This window comes from Mustela nigripes, chromosome 17 (assembly GCF_022355385.1).
Source record: "Mustela nigripes isolate SB6536 chromosome 17, MUSNIG.SB6536, whole genome shotgun sequence".
NCBI lineage: Eukaryota > Metazoa > Chordata > Mammalia > Carnivora > Mustelidae > Mustela > Mustela nigripes.
In genome coordinates this window covers 4316532-4338731 of record NC_081573.1, presented here as the reverse complement: position 1 = coordinate 4338731, position 22200 = coordinate 4316532, and the positions used below count along the sequence as shown (strand labels likewise).

Here is a 22200-nt window from a genome sequence, read left to right as displayed (position 1 = left end):
GAAGGCCCCAGTTGTTCAAGGTCATCTAGGCTGCAGAGGGGAGGGGGCAAGAGAATGATCCAAGGGATCCTTGGGTGCAAAGCATCACTTCTTTGGTTATCAGGGTCTCGTTGTGGGATAGGAGTGGAAAAAGGGTGGGGATGGTCTCTGGTTGGATGAGGTAATATGCATGGAGCAGGTGTGTAAATCATAACATTAGGTTCGCACTTAAAAGACCGGTTAACACAGGATGTGATTCAGATGTGAACTCTAGAGCCAGGGGCCTGGGTTGGCATCTTGCCTGCAGCCCATAATACTGTGCACCTTGGGCAAGTCACTTGGCCTCCCTATGCCTCAGTTTCCGCATCTGTAAGGTGCAAATAATTGCTTCTGCCTCATAGGAATGTTTTGAGGCAAGAGTGCTTGCTTGGCATTTAGGGCCATAAATGCTGCCATGCCTGGCATTTAGGGCCTAGTAATCCCAGATGATGATTAGTCCTGTTTATCCTGGGGAGGAGTGGTCGTATGGTCTGTCTTAGATAACACAGTTGGGCAGCGGCAGTTCCAGGACTTGAAGAATCCGAAATCCGACTGTCCACCTCTCAGATATGGCACCTTTCTCTGAAATTCCTTTATAGAGACTCCCGTTTTACACACGGGAACACTGAGTCCCAGGGGGTAAGAAACAGATGTTTGGGGCCTCAGCGTGAGAGTGTTCTCTCCAGCAGGGAGAAGTACTCCGGTACGGACTAGGATTTCTAGTTTATCTCTGAGATTTTGTCTCACTTTCTGTGCTGGGAGGAGCCGCGGGCGGGGCTGGGGGTGGGGGACCGAGACTGAAAACACCGCGTCTTTTCTTCTTGGCCTGGCAGGCTCCCGCCGCTAGGTGGCGCCAAGTGTGCTTGTCCACGGAGGTTTGCTCCCGGGTTTGAGGGAGGAGGGTTTGGGGGAATCACGCAGAATTCGGGAACGCTGAAGGAGGTGGATCTCGGCGGCGGCCGAGAGGGTAGGTTGGAGACTCGTCCTGGAATTTGTTCTTAGCTGTTCTGCAGGAATTCTTGGGTCCATTCGGCGAACGGGCACAGGTTTGTGCAGGAATTAGGTTGGTGTTGGGGTTTTCCGCAGCCCTGTGCTCCCGTGGACACAAAGTCTGCAAGTATCCGTCCACCTCAGACCAGAGGGCTCCCGCCGCGCTTCCGGGACAGAGGGAAAGGGAGCAAGATCCAAGTCAGGCAGAACATCAAAGCCGGTGGGGTGAGGAAAGAGAGGGTGACTCGGAGAAGAGGAGGAGAGAGACAGAGCAGGACAAAAGACAAAGGTGGTTGGGATAGAATTCTCCATGGACTCCCATGTTTCTGCGTGTTTTTGGAGTTTGGTCTACCAAGCCGTCTTGCAAGACGGTTATTCCGGTCCGAGCAGTTGGTTTACAGTCCGGGACAACAGAGATCTCTCTCCAGAAAAAGTCCGTGTCTTATCCTAGCGAATAAAGACAACATCCTGCTCTCATAAAGATTTATTTGCTCTTTAGAAAATAAATATGCCTCCCACGAAGGGGCATTTCCCAGCTCGCATACTATGTGGAAGAGGTACTGGAGTCATGGGGCTGGAGTGCATGTGCGTGTGCCTCCGGACTGCAAGGAATCTGAGAGGCAGGGCAAGACTGTGGCTCTAAGATGTTAAGAGCAGGTGAGTGGAACTCCAATGTCCCATAGGGTTGAGAGAGCCCAGGTTGCTTACACTTTGGTCTTTTGTCTGCCCCACACTCAACCTGTGCATAGCCATCTGCCTACACAGTTGCACGTGGGTGTTCGTGGTGCGTACAGTTTGCATAAACGCAATGCTCAAGGGCAACCGTGGGCTGTTTCAGGCTTCATCCAGCAGTGCTGTGAGACACAAGGTCATCACCATGAGGTCAAGTTGTTGAAACTAGCCCAACCAGTGTGACTCCTACCACTTGCACTGCCCAGAGTGCTGCCCACACCTGCCCCCTTGTGTCCAGAGCCTGCATGGCAACTGGCTGAGCCCTCGTGTCTGACAAGGAGCCCAAGACCACACAGGGAGTCATGTTGGGAAGATGGATGATCAAGGCTGGACATCATCTCTCCAGGAATCATAGGCTCCAAGGCTGCATTGTGGAATGGCCATTGTCCAGAAATTGGTTTGGTTTGAAATGAGTGAGTTGGGGTTGTATGGGGTTGGGTCAGAATTCAGTTAGGTGTGTCAGGTGCTATTTTGGTTGGGGTTGTAGATGAGGGTCAGGATGGAGATAGGGTGCTGGACCCATAAGGTCTCTCCACAGGGTGACTCGGGGGACCCCGATCTGCATGTGGGTTCTCTGGCCCCTGAATTGACTATATTCCTCTACTCCAGTTCTTATGATCTTAAAATGGGTTTGTGTCTGCCCATTAAAAAAAAAAAAAATCCAGTATAGTTAGCATGCTGTGTTATTTTAGTTTCAGTTTATACAATGGCCACTTATTTATTTTATTTTTGAAAGGAGGATATTTCATTACTTTTAAAAAGTAAACTCTATCCCCAATTTGGGGCTTGAACTCACTTACCCCATCTCCTTGAGATCAAGAGTTCAGTGCTCTACCAGCCATGTGCCCCTCAATGCCCCCAAGAGCTTATTTGTGTACTTAAATAGGAGAGGAGGGGGATTTTCTATCAAGTTTTAAACTTGATAGCGACCATACCTTAGGCTGACCCATCAAGAGTAGCTCTGATTTTTCCAAAGAGCCTTGGAAATCAAAATGGTGGAAGCCTAGTTAACCATTCTGTCTCTCCTTTGAGACCCCCAAAGATGAACCTTGAGATGCATGAATCTAGCTCCTGAGAACTACATAGTCCATTGCACAAAGTACTGGATTTTGCATGAGGATACTCTTGACTTGGGTTGTCAGATGAACCAGGATCCCTAGGCTATCAAGTGCTTTGCTACTTTTCCATTCTGGTTCTGAGACCACTGCTAGGAGAAACCCAAGTCCCTTTGGTACCTGAGACCATGATTTCCATGTCCTTCAGACAGAAAGGGCCACCTCTCACCCCCTCCCAGGATGACTATCACTCACCCCTCTCCTCCTGACTGCATTCCCACCATGACCACAGCATTGTTCCTGAACCTCCCACTCCCTCTTAGAATGCCAACAGCTCCTAGCATTGACCCTCACCCTTTCAGTCACCCTGTGATAGGGAGATACCCAATTCTCTCAACTCTCAGCCCAGCTGAAAGCCTCCAGCCACAGTTCTGGGAACCCCCATTCTCAAACACCCTAAATCCATCCAAGATGCTTTTCTCAACCCACCAGAACTAACACCTAAATCAGTGATGTTTTACAACCTCAAAAGCTCACCACAGGCCTCAAAAGTTTTTTCAGCATGGAACTCACTAAAACTTTCCTCTCTCAGCCTCTGCCCCTCTGGGACCCTTATGTGGAGTTTCTGGAAACTCTTAATATCCCAGACCACACAACCATTTCCCCCGCCCCCCCCCATGTGATTCCTCAAATCACCAGACCCCCACACCACATGCTACTCTAGATGCTGCCCTCTGTCTCCTGCTTGATTCTTGTAGTTGGCTCTACACTCACTATAGTCTCCTCACCCAGGCCCTGCCACCAGCCCACAACCCCAGGAATGGCTCCAGAATTTCAGAACCTTCCCACCCTTCCCACTCCCCTTTTCTCTCTATCCGGACCCTGAGCAGTGTTCCTGTCCCCATGTCCCTCCACCTCCACAGCACAGTTCCAACTCTTAGCCCAAGCCCTCTAAGCCCCGCTGCTTATGTGTACTCTCTCTCTCTCTAAGAAAAAAAAAAATTTTTAAGTGGAGAGTTGATATATCCCTGAGATAAGATGTATTTCTGGTGTATGGTGTAGTTCAGGCTTTAGGAACTGCAAGCAAACTGCTTCTGGTGGTCTTCACCATTCTATGTCTGCCCGGAAAGAACCATTTATTTTTTTATTGCTGCAGAGCTGAGGTTTCTGAAATCCAAACCTGGAGTCTTACCCTCTGAGTGGCTGAATTACAATGTAAAATGAGTTGCCAGCCATCCCGGTATCTTCTGTTCAAATGAAGGCATGATGGGAAAGAAGAGCATTCAGAAGTTCAAAAGGAGATATATGGGAAGATCCTGATGAAAGGGAGGACACTGTGGGTAGGGTCCAAATAGAGATGTGTTTCAGCCAGGGTGTAGGGGATAGAGAAGATCCAGGGAGCGAGTGTTCGTGTCTGAAGGTCTGTGAGGCACCTGGGGTCTGTCCTGGTGCCTGAGGGAACAGTGTACTTTCCCCAGAGGGAGAGCCAAGAGGACGAGCGTGTTGGGCAGGGGGAGGGACATTAGTGATGAAAGGAAGTTTCTGAAAAATCTGGTGGGATGACTTTGTGTGTTTGGATGCATCCTTGGGGCAGGCGAGTCCAGCATCTCCACTGCTTACACCTCTCCCCCAAAGTTCAGCTCAGTCCTGGTCTGTCCTCCACCATGTGGCTGTCCAGCAGGTCCCCTGCCTACCTCTACCTCCATCTGGCCAGTTGCTGCCTCAGGGCCTAGCTGTTTGTCACGAATTCTGAAAAGTCCAAGATTTTACTGCCTTGCAAGCAAATGTTAGCTGGCCAGTTTTGTGAGTACTGGCAGAACACAGCAGATCCTGGGTCAGAGGCAGGATTTTACGACTCATGGCCCAGGAGGCAGCATGGGCTTTATATTTTCACCCATTCACCTGGCTCTCCAACGCCCATGGGGGTGATCAAGGAACATAGGTGGATTCTGTGCACACAGTGATTTGTGTCATAGCTGAGGATTTGAGTTTGGGAATCCTTAATCTTATAAGGGGGCTGCTGGCAAACTTTCCAAAGCCAGAATGTGGTTGAGATATTATCTTTATAATTCTGGATTGCAAATAAAATTTCTCTGGAGGGACATATAATTTTTATTGTCCTTGGCCATAAACAGACATTATCTTTTATTAAATCGTGGACAGTAAACAAACCTTCTCTGAGGGAGATACCATCTTGAAAGGCTGCATGATAGACAAACAATCTTGGAAGACAGTCCAGAGTAAAATACATATTGATTCCTTTGTTATGAAGATGTGACATGTCCATGGAGAATTTCTGAGAACATGAGTCCAGTCTCACCCCTTCCCTTTCCTCCAAGGAAGGGGAAGGTAGTATCACTCTGCTTTCCTCATGCTCTTTCTCCACCACATCTACATGGCCTCTGCTCACCGGAGTTCCAGCCCTAGTTTCCAACAGCAGGGGGAAGAGTGTGGTCATTTGATCTGTGGGATTGATGTCCAGTCCTGCCCTAGTGTTGGCTTCTGTTTCTGTGTGTGTGTGTGTGTGTGTGTGTGTGTGTGTGGCTTTGATCTTGAGGGGATGTCTCTATGTTTCCCTTAGATAGAGAGTTCTATCGTAGACAAGGAGTTCATAGAGGTTCATAGTCCTTTGAGCTTGTAAACTGCCTGTCTGGTACTTGTGCACAGTGCAGCTGTGTGTGTGTGGGGGGGACAAGTGTGCAAGGCCTTACCTGTCTCCTACTTGCTTCCTCTTGTGAACTTTGTCATCATACGTGAAACACAGTGAGAGATCTTGAACATCAAGCATCTGACTTGGGGGCTGATGTAGCGATGTGTCCTGTCCTGAAACCTGTATCTCCAGCTGTCTCTGTCATCTTCAATGTCCAGCCTGTGTCTAGGTGTTGCACTGGGGTCGGATCCACTGGGTCCACACCTGAATGCTCAGCCTCTGGGTTTGTGCCTGCCACTTTGAATCACCGCCACTAAGTGGCTTGTGGAATAATCCAGTTTTGACCTTGACTATCTTACCTGGGTCTGCATCTATGTGAGCATGCATCTATGTGCATCTGTGAGCATGACCATATCTGTGTCCACAACATTTAATATCCACATTTAGCCCTTGATGAAAATAACTGTTATTAAGCAGCAACTTGTCCGAGGCATTCTCTCACACACAGACCCCTCTTTAACCTTAAAACAACCTCCATTTAACAGATGAGGAAATGGAAACACACAGAGGTCAAATGCTGGCTATAATACCATTTTATAGAGCTATGTTTCTGAACATGTCTTCAGGGGCCTGAGTCCATACTGACGTGTCTCCCCTGTGTATCCTTATTCAGGACCTGGCTTCTATGTCTAGACCCCGTGTACAAGTGTGTGCATCTCTGATATTGGATGTGTTCAGACCTCCATTGGACACTGTGAATTTAGGTCTGAGTTGGTACATCCAAAGCTTGGTGTCAGTGTGTGTGTGTGTGTGTGTACAGGCACTCATGACTTATCTGCCTACATCCATATGCACATATGAACATCTACTGTGGTTCTTGAATAATGTGCATATGTCAAGTGAGTTTCAGCATGAGGTGCTGTCCACTTAGTGCCCAAGTTTGAAAGTGTGATTTGCATGTGTGTACATCCATGAAATAGGATGACCACATTCATAACCTTGTGTGACACTGAGTTTGGCTGAGATGTTGGAGTCATCTGTGATACAGAGACATCTTTTTGTCATCCATTCTCAGTGGCTACATCCACTTAAGCGGTATGGTACATGGGTGACATTGAGTGACTCAGTCCAAGTGACCACATGTCTGAATCTGTGTCCACTGGCTTTGCCTCCATCCTAAACCATGGAAACCCCTGCCCTCCTGTCCTTTTCCTCTCCTCCCTCCTTCAGGTACTAGCAAATGAGGGGGGGGGGGACAAAAGGAATGGAGTTCCAGAGGAAAGAGACCGTAGTTTGAAAAGCTAGAAGGGGGACAATGTTGAAAAAACACATCAGGAGCACCTGGAGAAATTGAAAGGAAGGCATGGGTAAAGTTGGGATTTGGAATGGTTTTGGTTTGATTTGGATGGGAATGATGTGGGGGCTCTAGGGGGATGGTGGGCAATATATTTGTGGATGTAGAAGACCTGGGGGTTAAGATTGGTTGTTGTCGCTCTCGCCAGCAAGAACGACACGGAGACACGCGTGGAGGCAAACTTCTTTAATGGCTTCTTTTTATCTTCTTCCCCCTCTGGCGCAGCACAGCACGCAGCTCCCGCCGCCCCGCTCGGGCGCCGCCGCCACCTCCAGGGCCGCGCGCCGCCCCTCGGCGCCCGCCACCGCTGCCACTGCCTAACCGGAACTGCGCCGCCGCCATGGTCCGGGATGCGGCCCCCTCCGGCCGGCCAGCGCGGCGCGGCGCGGCCTGGCTCCCGGCGGGCCCGCCCCTCTACAAGTACATTCAAGCATATATACACCGGCAGCTTAGCCCGCCTAGCCAATCACTGCAGTGCTCATGCACCTCCTGCATGAGTGGACCTAAATGAACAGCCAATCATATTCAGTCCCTTATAGCTCTTATAGTAGGCCTCCTGTACTGGCTCCCGACAGGTTGTGTTGGATGGAAGGATGGTATGGGTTTGGTTTGATTTTGAATGTGGAGAAGGTGGTGGCTGTGTTCTGTTGGGTTGAGTTGGGTGGGTTCATTTGCCTTGGGTTGGACACGTGTGGGATTGGGGTTGGTTGCGTTGGGTTGTACTGGGTTTTGGTTGAGGTCATGTATGGGGATTAGGATGGGGATTGGGCACTGTCTCCATTTCTCCCACAGGGTGACACTGATCTGTGTGTGGGGGAGGTCAGATCACGGAATGAATGTGTTCCTGTACCCCAGTCTTTATGGTCTTTACTTGTGACTGTCGTTGACCACTTCTCTCACTTCCTGTCTTGGGAGCTTCTCATGCGGCTCAGAGCAGAGGGGGAAAGATTGGATCAAGTGCTTGACATGGGAGGGGCTGGATCTGCCTGTCTTCCGTAGGTGAGAGCCCCCTTCCTGGCTCACAGATGACTTTCTTCTCTCTGTGTCTTGGCATGGCAGAAGGGGAAAGGGATCCCTTTTAAGTGTATTCATTCCATTCATGAGGACTTCACCTTTGTGACATAATCACTTCCCAAAGGCCCCATATCCTCAAACCATCACACTGGGGAGTAGCAGTTCAATGTAAGAATTTGGGAGGAATGCAGACATTCTGTCCATAGCACGTAGGATAACACTGGAGGCCCGAAAGGCTCTAGTTCTTGAGTCTCTTCTGAGACTCCAAAATGCGATGTTCAATGCCACTTCATCCTGAGGTGCATTAACGAGGCCCCTCTAATCTAAATGTTCACTGGAGCAGCGCCACTGGATTCTTCGAGGGTTCTCTTGACCTGAATATGCAGCTCATCCGGGTGTCCTGGGTCATCAGATGTCCAGGTTAAGGAATGAGGAGTTGGGAGGGGGTCTATGTTGGTACCTCTGAATTGTTCGGGAACGTTGGATTTTGGGATGCTAGGAGATTCGCTCCAGGATACCTTTGGAATTTCATATCTCTGGGTCCAGTAGTGTTGGAATTGTGGATCTCTGGCATTCCAAGAATTGATTTTGTGGGGAACATTTTAGTCGGGCAACTCATTCCTGCATCTGGAAGTACAGGGGTTCTGAAAGCCAAGCTCGTATTTCAGGAATGTGGGAAGTTGGGGGACAGGCATCTTGGCTCAGGGGGATATCAGAGAGCTTCAGGGACATAGTGCATGTATTTGAGGGTCCAATGGGCTTTGGGTTGTGAAATCTCTCTTGGAGTGTAGCCATTGGAGGCTTTGTAATAGAAATCCTGATTCTCCAGTGCTGCTGATTCTGTTTTCTCAGGCTTCCTCTCACTGCCTGTGTCGAAAAGAGCAAGGCAACAGGGCTGTAGGCCCTGGCCCATTTGGACTCAGAGCCCGGCATATATCCAGCGTGATTAAGGACCTAAGAACAACAGGTGCTTGCTCTTTCATCCCTCCCATAGCCCTGGGGGTGGGGGCTGTCCACACCCAGAAGCAGGGCCAGGCTTTGGCCAGCTTCTTGGTGGCAGCCTATCAGGGGTGTGGCCATGGGGTTGTAGACTTTAAAGCCTCCCCAGCTCCTAGCTCACCGTCTGCCAGCTCCTGGACACTCTGTCACCATGTGGCTCCTGGTCCTGTGCCTGGCAATGTCCCTGGGGTGGACTGGTGAGTAGAATGGATCTGAAAGAGGGAGAGGGGCCCTGACTCTCATGGTGCTCTCACCCTGCCACCCCCACAAGGCCAGCACTCTCCCCATCCGTGCAGCCTGTTTCTCCCACCCACAGTCCAGCCCAGGCTGGGTACCAGTCTCTTCCTGCCTCTCCCACCCCCACCCCAGAACCTTCCTTAGCTCTCCACCCTGCCAGCCATCTTCTTCACAGTCCTCACTGCCACACTGGGTGCCTGCTTCCTCCCAGTGACCCCCAGACAGCTTCCGGACACGTGCAGTCTGGAGCCATCTCTGTCTCTTCTCTTCAGTGCTCCCCAACTCTTCCAAGCAGCACCTCCTCCTCATTGGACCCAGGGACCCTGATCCTCCTGTCCTACTTCCTAGTTCTCCAAGGTCCGGTGCTCTGGCTCCTGAGCCCCCAGGTGACCTTTCCTCTCAGTCCTCATCCCCTAAATATTGAAACCTTCTCAGAACCCAAAATTCCCACCACAGGCATACAAGATATTTAAGACTGAGACCCCTTAGCACCACTCAAATTCTTCTCTCCCAGTCCATGATCCATGACCCTCTCCTTTGGAGTCCTTAACACTGATTTTCTTTTTCAAAAAGATTTTATTTATTTATTTATTTGACAGACAGAGATCACAAGAAGGCAGAGAGGCAGGCAGAGAGAGAGGAAGGGTAGCAGGCTCCCTGCTGAGCAGAGAGCTCACACAGGCCTCCATCCCAGGACCCTGGGATCATGACCTGAGCCAAAGGCAGAGGCTTTAACCCACTGAGCCACCCAGGTGCCTGCTTAACACTGGCTTCTAAATCCCCTTCCTCTTCTCTGAGCCAACACCTCCACCAAAGCCAGCTGTCCCCCAGTCCAGGAACTCCAGATCACTACAAAACAGCTGGCCTGCACACCACAAGTTGCTCCAGATGCTTCCTGTTTTCTTCTGATTCCTGGGGTGCAGTCTGTCTCAGCAGAATGTCTTCTCAGGCAGGATCTGTCACCCACCCAATTTAGGGACTGCAGCAAAATCACAGACCCTTACCGCACCACTTACCAGAACCTCAGCTCTGCTCTTCTGCGGCTGTGTCCCTCTCCTAACCTAGACCCTCCCAGCCCCATCATCTCCTCCCACCTGCCCTGACTCAGCATCCTTCTGCAGATGCTGTGGCTCCCATCCAGTCCCAGATGAGCGGAGGCTCGGAGTGTAATAATTTCCAACCCTGGCTGTCGCTTGTGTACAATTTCAGCAGTGTCAGGTGCGGGGGTGTCCTGGTGCACCCACAGTGGGTGCTCACAGCTGCCCAGTGCATGTACAAGTGAGTCTGAGCATGGGGTCTGGGAGGGGGTGTCTGTACTCCCACAGGAATAAGCAATGGGGCACAGACCTTGGGTTCACCCCACAGGGATGTGGGAAGTTGGGGGACAGGCATCTTAGCTCAGGGGGATATCAGAGAGCTTCAAGGACATAGTGCACGTATTTGAGGGTCCAATGGGCTTTGGTTGTGAAATCTCTCTTGGGGTGGGAGAGGCTGGGGGGCTGAGGGAAACAAAGATGGTACTGGTCTGGGGCCCATGGAGAGTGGCAGGGACCACCCCAGGGAAGCCCTCCCATGGCAGCCCGTGTCTCTCTGTCTCTCCCTGTAACTATCTTCCTGTCTCCCTGTCCTGTGTCTCTGTCTCTCAGTCACTTGCTCTGTCGTGTGTCTGTCTGTCTATGATTTATCCGTCTCCCTCTCTCTCCTGTCTCAGGGTCTCTGTGTGTCCCCCTGTGTCTGTCCACCTCTGGGTCCCTCAGCTACATCCCTGTCACTATAGGTCTCACCCTCCATGCCTCTGCCCCATCTGTCTCTCTGGGTCTCTGCCTCACTCCCTTCCCCCGATTGCTGCTGAGCACCCCCAGGATGGGACTGAGGGAGACATCCAGAGAAAAGGAAGGGATTCTCCTGATGTGTGTGTGTGTTGGGGGGGCTTCTCATGTGCCCAGCCCCTCCCTCCAGGACAATGATGCACTCCAGGGGACACAGGGAAGGGCTGGTTTCAGCTGGAGTCTGGTGGGGGCCCTGGAAGAAGGAGGAGAAGGAGGAGAAAGAGGAGGCCAAAGAGGGGGAGAGGGTGGAGAAGAAGAGGGGGAGGAAGGTTAGTGAGGGGAGCTGGTTGCAGGGGAGGAGAAGCGGAGATAGTCCCAGGTGGGAGGGGGTGATGGAGGGATGTAGAGGTAGAAGATGGAGGAGGTCCTGGGAGGGAGGCGGCTGCCGACCTTGGGCTGGGGGCCAGGCCACCCGCTGCTGGGGAGCCAGCCCCCAGCCCCTGCTGCAGCTGAGCCAGTCCCAGGCCCCCTTCCAGCCCCTCCTGTTCTGCCTCCCTGTCTCCCTGCTCTCTCTCAGGTTGTACCCGCCACCTGCTTGCGTTCCGCCCTCTCTCCTCTTGCTCCTGTCCCTGTTGCACTGGACCTGCTGCCCCTTCCTGTCTGTTCTTTCAGTCTTGCTTCTTTCCAGGGACCCTTCCTCAGGGTCGCCACCTTTTTGCTTCCTCTCCTGTTGCCTTTGTGCTCCTACGGGCTCCCTGTTCTACCCTCTGCCTCGTTCCTTCTCCAGTTTCAAGCTCTCTTTTTCACTGCTTCTCTTTATCTCTGGATCTGCCTTTCATGCTGTCACCCTCTTTTGTTTTCCTCAGGTCTCTATTTTTCCGTGACTAATTCTTTACCGCAGGCTCTCTCTCTTTCTCCATGGTTGCCTCTTGTTTCTCTCTGTCTGCAGGACCCTCCCTGGCCCCACCTCCCCTCCCCCTTCTCTATTCTCATTCCCTGGGGCTCCCTTTCTCCCCAGAAATTACCAGCTCTGGCTGGGTCGCCACAGCCTGTTCCAGCATGAAGACACAGCCCAATTATTCGAGGATATTAGAAACTTCCCACACCCTAAATTCAACCTGAGTCTCTTGAAGAAACACACCTGCCTCCCTGGAGAGGACTACAGCCATGACCTCATGCTGCTCCACCTGGCAGAGCCCGCCCAGATTACAGATGCAGTGAGGGTCCTGGACCTGCCCACCCAGGAACCCAAACCGGGGAGCACCTGCTACACCTCTGGCTGGGGCAGCATTGAACCAGGTAAGTGTACACCAGAGCCGGACCAGGCAGCCTGGAGCCCAGACACCTGGGTGTAGGGAGGAGGGGGCTGGGGACTGGACTCAAGATCTGAGGGAGGAGGAGGACTGAGGAGCCACTTGGGGTCTGGCCACAGCTCTTTTTTCTCTTGGTCCTAGTCTCAGACACTGGCGATCTCCAGTGTATGGACCTCAAACTCCTGCCCAATGATGTGTGTGCCAAGGCCCATATCCAGAAGGTGACAGATCACATGTTGTGCGCTGGCCCTTTGGAGGGCAACAGTGACACCTGCCCGGTGAGCCAGCCTCTCCCCCCCTCGACCACCTGGGCTCGGACACGAGGCCCAGATTCAGGACCGGGGTGCAAGGGTTAATCAGGCATGGTCCCACTGCTGTCCAGCTGTAGCCCCGCCCCCAGTGCCTGCATGCTCCCTGCCCTATCCCACACCCCCTTCTAGGCACCACCCCCGCACCTCAGTCTTCTACATCACAGTCCATCCCTTCCTCCAGGCAGCACGTACTTACTGAGCATCTACTGCGTGCCCGACACCAACCTAGCCCATGGGAAGACAGCAGTCACTGCTGTCTATGTCGCGTTCACTGTTTCTGTCTGTGTCCCTCACGTGGTGGTGGGGGGCTTCATGAGAGGCACTGCTTTCATGTCAGGAGATGCTGGTGCCATGGGGTAGAAGGAGACATCATGGAGCCGGGGGAGATGGCCAGTGAGCTGAGGGGAAGGCAAGGAGGTGGTGGGATTGAGTGGACACCTGTAGCAGGTGAGGGTGAGCGCAGTGGAACGGGGGGGGGGGGTAGAGCAGGTGCAGAGGTCCTAGGGCAAGTGGGCCTGGTGTATGTGAGGGTGTCAGCGAGGCCAGTGTGGATGGAGCCCAGTGAGCAAGGGGAGAGGGCGGGAGGTGACACCAGAGGGAAGGGGTCCCTCCTGTGGGACCACACCTGGGGCCTCAGGGAGGTGACTGCCACTCCTCTGAGGGACCTGGGGAAGCTATAGGGGAGAGGTGACATCAGAGATGGGCCCTCAGGTCGGAGGGCCCAGTAGATGGATCCCACTTCTTTTTGCCGTTGATCTGTCTGCTGGGACTATTCTCCTGGACCCTCCCCACTGTGCAGAAACTAGACCCTGAAGTCTTCTCCCCATTGGCCAGGACTCAAGCTATTGTCCTCTCTGTTGGAATCCCACCAGCCCTCTGGCAGTGGACTCTGGAGACAACTCTGATTTCCCCCGGAGCTGGGGTGTCACTGTCTGTGCTCTGTGGGCCCAGGAGCTGGTACTCTGCATGCAGAACTGAAGGCCTTGTTAATGTTCCTTTTCCTCTCCCCTTTGTGCTGCAGGGTGACTTGGAGGGCCCCCTGATCTGCGATGGTATGCTTCAGGGAATCCCAGCCGGGGGCCATGTCCCATGTGACAGCCCCAGTATGCCCTCCGTCTATATCAAAGTAATGCCCTATCTGCAATGGATCAAAGAGACCATGTTGGACAACAGCTGAATGCCTCTGACCTTCCCCTCCCCTTAGTCAAATAGAATACGCAGCAAATTCTGGCATCGTTTGTCCTTTCTAGATGTGGAAGTCAGGGACCCACCTGGCCTGTGTCTTAAAGTGTGGAGTCAGGGGTAGAGACGGGGAAGACCAGTGGCTTTCAAATGGGGGCGACCCCCCAACCTCCAGGAGACATTAGGCAGTGTCTGGAAACACTTTCTCACCCAGGTTGTACAGACACACTGAAGGTGGCGGTGGCCAGGCTCTTGTAGGAGGGATGGGTGTCCACCCTGGGCAGGTGGACAGTGACATGTGGTAGGTGCTTGCCACACGGCACTGAGCAGAGTCCGAAGTACAAAGCTGATGCATGCATGCCAGGGATGAAAGCACAGCCATGAGTGAAAACGTGTGAACATACAATAAGTCACGGAGCCTAACAGCCTTACGTAAAGTACACTATGCGCCCACAGTACTCATTCTGTAGAGCACAGTCAAGTCATGACGCCAGGGGAAGACACCAGAAGGGGTGCCTGTGGGAAGGGGAGTGGGTTACGGGGATGAGAAGGAATCATTAGTTAATAGTTGAGAGTCTGAGTCAATGAGTTGAATATAAACACAGTGGGAGGATGGGTCATGGATGCTGGATCAACGGTGCATGAGCCAAGGAATACAGTTACCTCCGCCTCCTGCCCATGAGGCCCTCAAAAGAGAGTGAATCAAGAGGGAACTCCATGGCCATCCTTCTCAGACACCACTGCAGGAAGCTTGGGCCGTCGCCTAGGGACAGGATCCACACTCGGAGATGTGGACTAGGGACAGAGCTGTTAGGGAGAGACCCCCACCCCCACGGGCGCAAGGGCAGCAACAGTGACTGAAGAGCTCACTGTGGGATGTAAGTGCCAGCCAGACACCAGTGGTGATGCTGCTGGTGCCGACCCAGTCCGGCTCCGTGGTTGCTGAGTTCGGTTTGGTGAGCGTGAGGTCTTGGCTATGAGAATCTCGGTCCCCACCAAGGTTGTGCGGACCCAGCTGGATGTTGGGAGTTGCCACAGATGAGCACATCTCTCCCTGCCTCAGCACGCCCATGCGGCGGCAGGCTCCCCTCATCTGAGCTCCCACCCGAATGTCAGCCGCATCTCATTTCCACGGCAAATCCATCCAGTCTCACCCCCTCTTCAACTAACGTTGGAAACCTTTACGGAGAAAGGCACTCCCCTTCTCAGGCACCACCCCATAGATGAAGCCCCGCCCCCAATTCAGGCCCCGCCCCCAAAGTCTACGTTCCGCTTCAAGAGCGCACACGGGGCGGGCAGTGGAGTCCCTCTCCTTGCAACATGGCCATGTTTGGGTGTGGTCTGCAGCCCCTGCCGTTAGTGATGGGGCTTTGGCCGGGCCCTGGCCTGGACGCCTAGAGGCTGGGTCAGAGCACAAAGTGTGGGAGTCAGGGTCAGGGCGGGGCCAGAGCTCAGCGGGCGGGGTCAGGACCAAGGAAGGTTCAGGAAGGTGAGGCCTGGACACAGTCACCAGTCAAGAAAGCCATACGTTAGGACACCTCTTCTGCACCTCTCTCCCCCCACTCCTCGCCTATCCCCACCCTCAGACACAACAGTTGCAAAACCTGCCTGGGTGCACATGGCATCTCACATTCAATCCCTTTCCCTCGGCAACACGGGTCCTCTCTGACCATACAAGAGTCACGGGGGAGTCTCAGGCTCCACCGAGTCTTCAGGTGAGTGCGGGGCCTTTAGCTCAGGCCTGTCCACCCCCCCCCCCCCATTCTTTCACTGTTTTCCAGGAGATCTCTGGGCTAGAAAATTTCTGTCACTTCAGAAAAGTTCTCTTGCATCACTTCCCATTGTTTTTACACCTACTCCTTTCCACCCCATGATTAGTTTTGTCTGTTCTAGAATTTCATATATAAAAGGAACCATACAGGATGTCATATTTTGTGTCTGGCTTCTTTCACTCAGCATAATGAGTTTTGAGCTGCACCTCCATTGGTGGGTCTATCAACAGTTCATTTCTTTTCATTACAGAGTAGCATACCATTGAATGACTATGTCCTAGTTTGTCCGTTCAGCCTTTTATGGACATTTGGGTTGTTTCCAATTTGGCTATTATGAGGAACTTCTATTCTTCTATGAGAAACTTGATGTTTCTCTGAGCATTCTTGACTAGTCTATTATTTTTTTTTCATTGCTCTTACATAAATACCTAGAAGCCAACCTGCTGGTCATGGGGTATAGGTATGCTCATCTTTTTCAGACATGGCCAAACAGTTTTCCAAAGCAGTTGTACCATTTATGCCCCCTCAGCGAAGTATGAGAGTTACAGCCGCTCTACATGTTAACCAACACTTGGTGTTGTGATTCTTTTTTAATTCCAGACATTCTGGTAGATGTATCTTTTGGAAGGATGGCATATTCTTCAGATACTGGGTACTGGTTCTATATATAACCATTAAATAGAGGTTTTTAAAATTAACATATAACATATTATTTGCTTCAGGGGCTCAGGTCTGTGAATCATCAGTCTTACACAGTTCACAGCACTCACCATAGCCCATACCCTCCCCAGTGTCCATAACCCAGCCATCCTGTCCCTCCCCTCTCCCCCTCCAGCTTGTTTCCTGAGATTAAGATTCTCTTTTTTTTTTCTCCCCAGATTTTTAAAAAATTTTTTTTATTTTTTATAAACATATATTTTTATCCGCAGGGGTACAGGTCTGTGAATCGCCAGGTTTACACACTTCACAGCACTCACTGAAGCACATATCCTCCCCATAACCCCACCCCCCTTCTCCCAACCCCCCTCCCCCCAGCAACCCTCAATTTGTTTTGTGAGATTAAGAGTCACTTATGGTTTGTCTCCCTCCCAATCCCATCTTGTTTCATTGATTCTTCTCCTACCCACTTAAGCCCCCATGTTGCATCACTACTTCCTCATATCAGGGAGATCATATGATAGTTGTCTTTCTCTGCTTGACTTATTTCACTAAGCATGATATGCTCTGGTTCCATCCATGTTGTCGCAAATGGCAAGATTTCATTTCTTTTGATGGCTGCATAGTATTCCATTGTGTTTATATACCACATCTTCTTGATCCATTCATCTGTTGATGGACATCTAGGTTCTTTCCATAGTTTGGCTATTGTGGACATTGCTGCTATAAACATTCGGGTGCATGTGCCCCTTTGAATCACTACATTTGTTATCTTTAGGGCAAATACCCAGTAGTGCAATTGCTGGGTCATAGGGCAGTTCTATTTTCAACATTTTGAGGAACCTCCATGCTGTTTTCCAGAGTGGTTGCACCAGCTTGCATTCCCACCAACAGTGTAGGAGGGTTCCCCTTTCTCCGCATCTTCACCAGCATCTGTCATCCCAAGATTAAGATTCTCTTATGGATTGTCTCCCTCCTGATCCCATCTTGTTTAGCCATTAAATAGAGGGTTTTTAAAAAAGATTTTATTTATTTAGTTGACAGAGAGAGAGATCACAAGCAGGCAGGCAGAGAGAGAGGGTTGGGGGAGCAGGCTCCCCACAAGCAGGGAGCCGATATGGGTCTCAATCCCAGGACACTGAGATCATGACCTGAGCTGAAGGCAGAGGCTTAACCCACTGAGCCACCCAGGTGCCCCTAAATAGAGTTTATTAATCCTATTGATCATCTATGTCCTTACACATCTTTATCTTTTTCATTCTCTCTCTTTCTTTCTTTCTTTCTTTCTTTCTTTCTTCCTTGTAGGCTCCATGCCCAACTCAGGGCTTGAACTTACAACCCTGAGATCAAGAGTCACATGTTCTACCAACTGCACCAGCCAGGGGCTCCTCTTCTATTATTTTCTAAGAGCCATCTTTAAATCCTCTTTTACGAGTGGGAATTTGTTTACTTCACTTTTAGTTATTTCACTCCTTACTTTATGTATTTTGAGGAATATCTCCAGATGAATAGATTCCCAAATAATATATTTATTAACTCGTTCTTGAATAGACATTCTTAGCAGTGTATTCTTATGGATATAATATATCAACGAAGAGTATGATAACAATTCCAAATATTCTTTTTTTTTTTTAATTCCAAATATTCCTGGGCCCTCAGTCTCCCACCATCTCTGCCCTCAGTTTCTATATCTCTCGGTCATCCTTCCCATCATGCCCCAGTTACAGCAGGAGGATTCTGAGGCAGATTCAAATGAAAAGTTCTTCGAATGCGTTTAAGAAGACAAAAACAAAACAGATTAACCAAAGTTAAAAACAACAACAACAACTAAGCAAGAAAATTTCATTAACTGGCCATTTGCTGACTTGGCTTTTTTGAAATTGGACATCCACAGAATCTCTTAACCTCTCAAGCATATCTCCTCCCTTGGGAATCCAGTGGCTCTCCTGGTTCCCAAGAAGGAAAAGTTATTTGTTGGAATCCTTTGAATAGGATTGGAAGCAAGGAGTACAGTTCAAACAGAGTTCAAACAGAGCCTGAGATTCTTTTAAATTTTTATTTCTGGGCTTAAGAGAAGAGGACAAAAAAGATGAAAAACCAACCCCCTCTGCCACTGGTAAGGCTGGGTCAACATTGTGCCACTAGGGGGCACTGTGTACAGGAAAAGATTCTTGGTGGGACTGGATTCTTGGGGCTAAGGGAGTAGGGAGTTGGGAGTGTAGACTCCTGGGTCTCAGGCAGGAAAGCACTGGACACCCAGGGTTCTGAATCCCTTCTGCAACATATACTGGGGGCTCGGTTTCTTGGGTCCAAGTCCCAGGAGTTAACTGTCCTGGATGGTTTTCTGTATCCAGTCAGTGAACTTGCAGAGGTTGGTGTAGACGCCTGGCACGTAGGGTAGGCCACACTGGGCTTGTCCAAAGGACACGAGGCCCTGCAGGGACCCGTTGCAGACCAAGGGGCCCCCAGAGTCACCCTGGTTTTGGAGAGAGGAAGAAAGAGAGAATCCAAAACACAGAGACGTGGAGACAGATTGAAACCAGAAAGGAACCCAAAGACACCAAGAGACAAAGAGGGAAATAAAAGACAGTGATGTACACCTTCAAGGCCCCTTCCAGTGCCCTGACTACATGGAATTCTGCTCCCTGAGGTTCAACGGCTGCTTGATTCTCCTGCATTTGTTGTTATTCTGTCTCTCACTCTTTTTTGTTTGTTTGTTTTATCTCCCCCTATGGCTTGTTTCTCGGTCTCTGACTCCCAAAGTCTCTGTGCCTCTCTGCATCTCTGGTATACTCTGTTTCCCTCCCCCTACTTCTCTTTGCGTTTCATTTCTGAATCTATCTCTGTTTCTCCCTGAAGTGTAGCTCTGTGTGCGCCTGAGCTCATGTCTATTACTCTGTTCTCCATCCCTCTGTCTCCCGGGGTGGGTTTCTCCCTGCGTGCCCCTCCCTCCCTTCTCCATTGCCCTCTTCCCTCTCCTCCCCTCCCCCATCTCTCACGTTGCAGGAGTCCTTTCGGTCCTGTCCTCCGCCAGCGCAGAACATGCTATGGTGGTAGACGGGGGCGTAGAAGGCACTGCAGATCTCCTCGGGCACCACCGAGATATTCACGCACTGGAGCACTTGGGGCTGCCTGCCTGCGACGCAGAGCTCTGGGTTAGCCCCCTCTGGCTGGGACAAGAACCCTTCAGGGAGGGCGGCAAACGCACGCTCAGGAGCTCACCATTCACCAGCTGACCCCAGCCAGAAACGAGGCAAGAATCCCCAGCAGTCGGGCACTGGGAGGCGATGCTGATGTTCTGGATGGTGTCAGACCCGGACACCGACTCTTTCAACTTGATGAGCATGAGGTCGTTGGCGATAAAGGGTTTGTTGTACTCTGGGTGCTGTATGGAGAAGTTGGCCTCCACCATCCGGCTGCCTGGCTCTTCGTTGGCCTCGAGACTGTGCAGTCCCAGCCCGATTGTGTAGGAGCTGAGGGACACGGGCGACCGGTTAGTTTTGTGGCAACTACACCGTTATCTCCATGGCCACGCTCAAGCACAGCCCGATCTCCACCCACCGACCCCAACCTCATCCTCCTTGTTAAGCACGATGCTAAGAGATAGCCAGCCATGGTCTCAAACCTTCATTCATACAATCAATAATCCAGCCATAAGAACTTGTCTTAGGGCGCCTGGGGGGCTCAGTGGGTTAAGCCGCTGCCTTCGGCTCAGGTCATGATCTCAGGGTCCTGGGATCGAGTTCCACATCAGGCTCTCTGCTCAGCAGGGAGCCTGCTTCCCTCTCTCTCTCTCTCTCTCTGCCTGCCTCTCTCTCCATCTACTTGTGATCTCTCTCTGTCAAATAAATAAATAAAATCTTAAAAAAAAAAAAAAAAAGAACTTGTCTTAATTCACTAGTGACTCAGCAGCTGAGATGGGATTTCGACCCTGGGTTGACTCTTTCCCCCACTTCCCGAGCAGAGCCTCGCTTCGCAGACGTTTCAGCTCTTAGCACGGAGGCCGAGCCTGATATTAGGACCCTCCCCTCTGCGACAGTACGACCCGGTCCGGTCCGCCCCCCACCCCCACCCCGCCCCGCACTCACTCCTGGAAACAGTGTGCCGCCGACAGCACCCATTGCGGATGCACCAGAACACCCCCGCAGAAGAATTCGTCTTCCGTGAACAGTGCCGCCTGCCAGGGCTGCGAGTGTGGGCTGCAGTCTTCGCCGTTGATGATGTGGCCGCCGCCACCCGAGGCCAAGGATCCTGAGGGCGGACGAGGGCTAGGGGCGGGCTCAGGGTGGGACCAAGGCTCCTGGGGGCGTGACCATGGGCTAGGGACGTGGTTAGGGCTTCGAGGGTGTGGGCAGGACTGGGGAAGGTCTCAGGATGGAACCAGGGCTCCTAAGGGCAGGGATCGCTGCAGGGGCGTGGGCCAGGTTGGGGAGGGGGGGACAGGCTCAAAAAACAGGACTAGGGTCCTGAGGGCGGGGGTGGGGGAGGTCTCGGTGAGGGGGCGTGACCAGTACTTCGGGGGCTGCTATGGTGCCAAGGCGTGATCAGGGTCTCCGGAGTGCAGTCAGGGACCCTGAGGGCAGAGTCTGGCTCCTAGGGGCGGAGTCAGGAATGCTAGGGTAAGAGCAGGAGGTGGGACCAGGCCTCCTGGGGGTGGGGTCCTGGCGCAGGGCTTTTATGGACCAGATGACGTTTCTTGTGGTGGGCTGGGAGTCCGGAAGACATCAGAGCAGAGGAGAGAGGTCTCTCGTCGAGAGGGGTGTTGCAGCTTTGAGCGAGTCACGCCCACCTCCAAGACCCATTTGCTACCTTTGTCCGTCTTTCTCCCCCCCCCTCCCCGCGCGCGCCCCCCCCCCCCCCCCCCCCACCTACGAAACACGCCAGGCTCGTGCACTACCCGGGCCACGGTCCCCCAGAACAGGGGACTCAAACCCTCAAACAGGGTGCAGAGACAAGGGTGACGCAGCCAGACGCTCAAGCAAGCAGTGTCGCTCTCTGTGACCCTGAATCCCACCCCGCAGTCGCACCAGCAACAAGCCAGTTCCCAAAGAAACCCCATCACGCCGTCCTTGACGTGGGTCCCCGGGGATCCCTGGAACAGAGGCTCAAAAAAGTAGGCACGGATTCCCCGCAATGGGTGACACATCCAGAAGCACAACCTCCCTGTTCGCGGCCCCCTGGGCTTCCCCTGTCCTCACGGCATCGTCTGCCGCCTTTGTCACTCCACGGGATCTTCTCAGGCACAGACACTCCGAATCCTCCGTCCCTAATGCACCGCCTTTCACTGGTTCGACCACAGAGCTCAGCACTCTGTGTCGCACAAAGAGGTGTGCAAAGCCACACACACACAGTGCACCAGCAGCACACACACAAACTCCCTATGATACAAGGAATCACACGTGTTTAACCAGAGAGCATGGTCACGCGGCAGTCACACAGGCAGCTTTAGTCACACAGAGGAGGACACTGAGTCATACCTGCACAGGGACAAACCCTGTGCCCCTAGGCACTGACAGACACACACATACACACTCAGATACCTGTGACACCAAGGATGAGGTACCCCAGGAAACAGCCCCAGGGGTTTCCTGCTGTGGTCATGACCTCGGCACCTGCACAAGACGGTCAGTTTCTGATGAGTCTGGGGAGACCTACAGCTCAAATCTCTCCCTCTGTCTCTGTCTCCCTCTTTTTCTGCCCCCTAGAATATTATGGTCAGACTAGGACCCCTACACCACCCCTGCCTCCCAACACACACATGGTAGGTCTGAGATCTTGGCTCAGAGCCCCAGAACCTAGAGAGACTTAGAGAGTGAGAGATAAAAGGAGAGGGAGAGAGAAGTAGAAGGAGAGAGAATTAGGTGGAGAGGAAGGGAAGGAGGAAGTGTCTTTCTGTTTCTAGGAGCATGGAAAGGACAGAGACAGCACTTTCAAGAGATAATCAGAGACAGACTGAGAGCCAGAGTCATGGACAGAGACGTTCAGAGAAACAGAGAGACCAGGGGAGCCAGAGAGAGAAAGGTAGAAACTCCTAACTAAATAGAGACCTCTTGGAGAGGAGACTGGGAGGCACAGGGTCCTGAGGCTGAAATTCATAGTGGTATGGAGTTGTGGGGAGACTGTGCTCTTAGGGGGGGGGGGGGGGGG

General features: G+C 52.0%; 2 protein-coding genes across 2 annotated transcripts in view; one reads left to right on the top strand and one right to left on the bottom strand.

Annotated features, from left to right (window-relative positions):
• Positions 1-896: 896 nt before the first annotated feature.
• LOC132004729 (kallikrein-1-like) lies at positions 897-13667 on the top strand. Its single transcript, XM_059381178.1, has 6 exons — positions 897-985; positions 8666-8780; positions 10171-10327; positions 11837-12117; positions 12273-12409; positions 13464-13667. Exons 3-6 carry the CDS (start codon positions 10197-10199, stop codon positions 13617-13619), a joined length of 705 nt encoding a protein of 234 aa, XP_059237161.1. The 5' UTR covers positions 897-985; positions 8666-8780; positions 10171-10196; the 3' UTR covers positions 13620-13667.
• A 4581-nt stretch (positions 13668-18248) lies between these two features.
• Positions 18249-22200, bottom strand: part of KLK4 (kallikrein related peptidase 4) — a 4616-nt gene continuing 664 nt past the window's right edge. The window contains exons 3-6 of the mRNA XM_059383376.1: positions 20142-20304; positions 19276-19526; positions 19053-19189; positions 18249-18529 (exon numbers count right to left, since the gene is read on the bottom strand). Coding sequence (XP_059239359.1) covers positions 18377-18529; positions 19053-19189; positions 19276-19526; positions 20142-20304 — 704 coding nt within the window. The 3' untranslated portion in view covers positions 18249-18376. The remainder of the gene's footprint in view (positions 18530-19052; positions 19190-19275; positions 19527-20141; positions 20305-22200) is intronic.

Coding starts and splice junctions, on each gene's coding strand:
- LOC132004729 (XM_059381178.1), top strand. CDS start 10,197: ATGAGCGGAGGCTCGGAGTGTAATAATTTCCAACCCTGGCTGTCGCTT. Junction 10,328..11,836: donor GCTGCCCAGTGCATGTACAA/GTGAGTCTGAGC, acceptor CTTTCTCCCCAG/AAATTACCAGCTCTGGCTGG. Junction 12,410..13,463: donor GCAACAGTGACACCTGCCCG/GTGAGCCAGCCT, acceptor TTTGTGCTGCAG/GGTGACTTGGAGGGCCCCCT.